This window comes from Oncorhynchus kisutch, linkage group LG21 (assembly GCF_002021735.2).
Source record: "Oncorhynchus kisutch isolate 150728-3 linkage group LG21, Okis_V2, whole genome shotgun sequence".
Classification (NCBI taxonomy): domain Eukaryota; kingdom Metazoa; phylum Chordata; class Actinopteri; order Salmoniformes; family Salmonidae; genus Oncorhynchus; species Oncorhynchus kisutch.
The window spans coordinates 4,052,062-4,057,925 of NC_034194.2; the positions used below are offsets into that span (position 1 = coordinate 4,052,062).

Genomic DNA, 5,864 nt, shown 5'->3' on the forward strand with positions numbered 1-5,864 from the left:
CAAAACCATGTAATTGGCGTTCAAACTGATGGTGCGGCTATTTTTACCTTGGTGAAACACATTCTGCACCAAGTAAAGCACGGACAGGTTTCTATGATGAGTATATTGGGTAAACGCTCGGGCAATTTCGGGATGTTCGCTACCTGCAAATAGCATATCGTCCAAAACCAGCAGATTGTTTTTATGAGGAGGTAAAAGTTCATCATCAGACAGGGAATCAGGTATTCCTTCAACAAACTTGATTTTTATTGTCTTCAACAATTCATCATACAGAGGTTGATAACAAGAATAACACCACACAACATTATCAGGCTTTTGAGATAACACATGTTCAGAATTCTCTAAAATACTTTTTACAAAACAAGTTTTACCACTATTCGAAGGCCCTGCGATTAAGGCCGAAAATGGTAGTTGCAACCGGGGGTCAAAACCTTCTACAGCAGTCATTATATCTTAAGCTTTAAGACACCCTGTAGCTTGTAGCATAAGTCAGTAGCCAAAGGGACAATCTGGTCCAGTCAGGCAAAAGCAGTCTCTTGTCATAGACAACCCTGAATCTTTTAGTAAGTGGGGCCTTCCTCAGATGGAAGCCCTTTTTTATACCTAACAATCTTTTTGTAGGAGCTCAAAATCTCCAAGTCACTATTCCTGTCATTTAGGAACCCCTCGACCAAGCGTGTGATTGATTCCAAGTTTTACACGCGGGGCATTTTCATAGTTTTGAGTCACGCCTGACACACTGCTGCATGTAGCATAAGTCAGAAGCCATAGGGCAATGTGGTCCCGTCAGGCAAAAGCAGTCTCTTGTCATAGACAACCCTGAATCTTTTAGTGAGTGGGGCATTCCTCAGATGGAAGCCCTTTTTATCCCTAACAATCTTTTTGTTGGAGCTCAAAATCTCCAAGTCACTATTCCTGTCATTTAGGAACCCCTCGACCAAGCGTGTGAATGATTCCAAGTTTACACGCTGGGCATTTTCATAGTTTTGAGTCACGCCTTTGGCTTTCAACACCACGTGATTCTTTTGAGTCCTAAAAGCATAGCTTTGGGGACCACAGGAGGACCATTCTGTGATATGGTCACCATCTGCGAGTTCACTCGTTAAGCCACCCAGATAGTTGCTGAGTGGGGGGCTCCAATCCCCCGGTTTGCTTACATAGACCACAGAGTCTGTGTCGTGGTAAAGAACCCGCCTCTGAAGCTGCTCCATGAGCTTGTACAGTTCAAGTCGGCCATAGGCCGTGGTAAATGCTGCAAGAAACACATTTACATTACCCGGGGGTTGAACCCACTTCTTGTTACGTCGCCATTGCACCAAGGCAATGTCTTGACTCAAGAATGAAAAATGGGAAATTTCGTATTGGTCCGAAAAAACAAATTCCAAAAATTCTTCCAGGTCTTTAATAATCGACGTTGTTAGCATATTACACCCCTGCGCTAATTTGCCCCAAAGCGAATTTAAGTACAATTTCGACACATTTAGTTTGGTTTTGTTGACCTCTATTCTGTCAGGGTCAAGAAGGATGCCTTCTCTGTCGTGATAGTCTTGAATGTACCTGTCTTTGCTCTCTTGATCTGTGACCGATGCAGGATAGCCTGAAGCCATTTGCTTACATCTCAAGAAGGTATAGATGTACTCTTTAAAAAGAGTGTCTGATTTCTTGGAAAAGTTCCATACTTCAAAGTGGTCAGAGGTTGACAGGGCCCTTTCTTGATCGGAGTGATCACATGGGTTTTGTTGTTTGTTTTCACTGCAGGTGCGACAAAGGGGAAAGAAAAGTTTTCCTTGAGGGCCCCTGTAAGGCAACACTGGTATAAACAAACCCCTAGGAGGGTAGACTGTTGCTTTGATCAGACCAAAATAGTTTTGAGGTAAGTCAAAATCACGATGAATAATTTCCAGATGCCCTATAGGATAGCATGAGGAACTCATTACATGAGGATAAAGGGATGTAAAATCTACATAGCCTATTGTCTCGTCGGGTTGCGCTACATACCGCAATGTCAAAGCATTGGTACGGCCGCCATACAAGGCCTGTCGGGGTTCCAGGGGTTCTGGGGTGTCATAGCTGGAAAGGAAGGCTTGAACATGAGGATCAGACTTTTTGAGGGCGGTCCATTCGTGCTCCCACAAAACAACCACTTTTAGACCGTAAGTAGCCTGTAAAGAATCCCTTTTGTCTTGAAACTCTTGGTACATTTCCCCAAAAGTATTTTGGGTTAGGACATACATGGTCTGGGGCACAAAGCAAGATTTGAAAGCATGGAAGAAACAACCGTTGTACTCATACACGGTCTCAACCCCGTCAATCTGGGTGTAGCCATCTACATGGTAAGAGCCAAATGCCTTCTCCCCTCGATTCAAAGCATGTTGAATAAAAATGTCTTTATCCTGGGCCATATACTCTAACCATTGAATGGACCCACTAGAGTATGACTTGAATTGGCGTCGGTAGTTGTCAGGCGAGGGGATAGCTATAGAGGCTGTAGGCAGATAGTGTGTACTGTAGGTTTTCATGCATGCCGATGCAATAGTTGTACAACTCCAGGGGTCAATGCCTGCATCTTTGATTACCTCTTCTCTGAATCTGAGGCATCCTTCACGAAGTATAACCACATCATTGTCACAGTATGATTCCATCTCTTTATGGAAATCAAAGGTGCCATGTCTTACTGTCTCGTACCACGTCATGAATCTCTCACGCTCTTTGGGAGACATTTGATCACACCCGTACATTTCAGGGCTGGGATATGATCCGACATAATGTAGATTCTCATCAGATGTGAAGAAGTGGGGGAACCAGCCTTTCACAGAGTTTTCAAAACCCAAGGCCTCTGGCATTTGAGCCAAGCGCATGGGTAAGAAGCTTAAACTGTCAATGTATCTCTGGTTGAAGGCTGGGTCTACAAAACACAAGATTTTACTACCTTGAGCTATGACCCTGGGTGCCACGCCTTGCTGTATCAATGGATTCAGAAGCAGGTAAGAATCGTAGGCTCTAGCATTGTGGGCTATAAACGTGACGTTTCGGTACTGTGGCTTTCTAAAATGTTTTAGAAAGAGTAGTGCACAATTGGATCCTTCTGCAGACCACTTTTCCCCCTTGAATGTCGTGGTAGATACAAAAATAGGCAAATGATCCCCCGATTGCTGATTTGTCTCAAAATCATAGAACACATATTTCTCTGAATGTTCATCTTCAGCCAAGGGCTGAATATAACACTGGTGTGGCACTTCTTGAACCACTTCAGCATCTCTGCTTTTCAAAGGCCCTTTACATATTGGACAATGTATGATTCCACACACATGCAGTTTAGGGCTATCTATTTTAAGGTTGTAATTGCAATGACATTTTGGGCATTTCTTGTTAATGGCACAAATGCTTACAGATTTACATGCCTTAGGGTGCCATGTTTCAATTTTGTGTTTATCGTAACAGTAGGTCGAACGACATGTGCGGTGGCAATCCACACAGGGTGTTAAGTTTAAGGGTTGCATTGGGCACTCTGCATCCTGACATACGGAACAGTTATAACGGCACGAGTGTCCCCCCTTTCGGGTGTAGCCGGTATGGCAGGATGGACACACATATGGTGCGCCTAAAAATGCCGTGATGTTGGTAACGGCGTAGTAATGTTCGTTTTGCACATAAAAGTACAGAATCTGAGGGTGCGGTTGGGGGGTGTTTTGGAACTTCAAGAGAGCTGCATTAGCTCTACTGTGGTACAAAACCACAATCTTGATATTCAGAAAGTTTTCAAATTTTACTATGTCCGAGAAAGCCACCCCATCCTGTATACCGAGACCCACCGCCGTTTGGATCTCTCTAGCCTTTTGCAATGCCGTCAGATCAGTACATCCAGGGTTAAGTAAATGCGCTAGGCCTATTGCAAAACATAGCTTATTATCAGGATTGTGAACGTTTATGAGGTAGGCCCTTTTATTGCTTATGATTTCTGACTGCATTAGGCTATCAAGCTTCCTTCTCTGCCCACCACCACCCTGGAGTTGACGTATTATTTGCACTACAAGCTCGAGGGTCCTATCGGCTGTGATGGCTAAATTTGACTGAACAAGGCGGTCTAGCAGCGCGGTAAATTGTTCAAGATCTGCTTCGCCATTGGGTAAAATAAGAGATACTGTGTTATGCAGGCTATCTCTACAAATTTCCAACTGTAAGACATCACGTGGTTCGCCATAATCTCTTGCCGTCTCTAACAGATCGTGTAGAGTGTCCATTATCATCATGTAAAATACCGCATAGTCAAGATTCTGATTCACCCATAGGAAATTGAAAAACTGTCGAATCTCTGTATTGTTGAATATATTCCGGTACACAACCCGGACACTATCAAGACCATCAAGACCATCTATCAAGACCATCTCCCACCAGATTTATTAGACAATTTTCCAATTCCCCAAAAACATCTTGTGGCGTTTCAGACTCTACGGACCTGGGCGTTACTGGTTGGTCTATCGCTGTTGGGGTGGCAGGGGCCGAAAATGTCTGACTCTCGTTCATCCGATTAATTAAGGTTATGAGGGCTTTGGGAATCGGGGATAACATGTTTTCATCGGGCGTCCCTGACTCGTTCATACGTTTAATAACTTCTAGGAGTTCTGGCGGTATCTGTGCTAAGAGGGTTTCAACTGTCTCCCCTTGTTGCTGTAGTTCTGCAATTTGGATAATTAAGGATGTGCGTTTTGGGGTCTTTCTGGAATGATTGGTGTTACATGTATGATTTTAGCGTCTGCATTTGCGGTTTTTAATGGGTTTGCTGTTTAACATGCGTGGGATTGTTCTATGCCAGAATAACATATTGTCTCTGTACTGTCTCTCAATTAAAACCCCCAGTCGTTTGTATAGCAAAACATTCCTCGATTTCAAAGCCCTGGAAAATAATGTGAAAAACCTTTCTTGTTCTACTGCAGGTACTGATGCCGTAGAATTGACGGGGTCGATAAGGTTGGCCGCATCACAGAATAGCTGGTCGTCAACATCTGAAATGTCATTAAAAACAGGTCTATCGGTTGCTTCATCGGGAATGTTCGGTGTGCCGGAATCCCCCAGCTCTAGATGTGTGTCCGTCTGTTCCGTTTTTCGCCGGGGCGGAGTCTGATTGAAAATAATACATACAAAATTACGTTATGAAATATAAAAATATGTTAGATACATAAAATGTCAAATACATTTCAGGTATAATAATATATATTAACTATACATAGTTAAAATACCTCAGCTTTTTTGGCGCTGGCTATTCTGACGAATTGCGGATACGGAGGGCTCTGGGCTTTTTTCATCTAGCGTTCCCGATTCTGCAGGGCCTGTCTCCTGGCAGTCTGAAAAAACATTATTTGTCCTTGTTTTAACATATTCTATCATAAGAGGTATAACTAATAAAAAGACGTATAACTAATAACATAAACGTATAATGGTCTCATACGGTGTCCTTGGAGCGCCTGCTCGTGAAGCCGCAAGTTCCCGGCCCAGCAGTACTTTTCGGGCGGGTTGGATTCGGACCAATGTACTTGGGCCTCCGTTGTGCGTTTGTTGTTGGGGTCTGGAATATGTCGTGAGGGGGTGGAGGTTCCCGGTATTCGCGGTGAGTTTGAAAAAACGCTCGTACAGAACGAGAGAATTGCATCCAAGTCACCCGATGTGTCCGATGTCCATAACGAATCCTTTATCATTCTTGGCTGTATGTCGGCTGTAAATACATAAAATAGTTTTTAAAATAGTTATCAGTGTTTAACCCCGGGCGGTCGGCCGATATCTGGACATGCCGTATGCCTGATAATGCAAACCTTGGTTTCAAACGATTCTCTACAGATAGAGCGCTGGGACCCCTTGTTGAACCCACA

General features: G+C 43.7%; 1 protein-coding gene across 1 annotated transcript; it reads right to left on the reverse strand.

Annotated features, from left to right (window-relative positions):
• Window positions 1-224: 224 nt before the first annotated feature.
• On the reverse strand, window positions 225-5,763 carry LOC116356174 (uncharacterized). The gene is made up of 3 exons (XM_031800193.1): window positions 5,447-5,763; window positions 5,238-5,342; window positions 225-5,118 (listed from the first exon to the last, which is right to left on the reverse strand). The coding sequence occupies exon 3, from the start codon at window positions 4,383-4,385 to the stop codon at window positions 759-761; it is 3,627 nt and encodes a 1,208-aa protein (XP_031656053.1). The 5' UTR covers window positions 4,386-5,118; window positions 5,238-5,342; window positions 5,447-5,763; the 3' UTR covers window positions 225-758.
• Window positions 5,764-5,864: the final 101 nt, after the last annotated feature.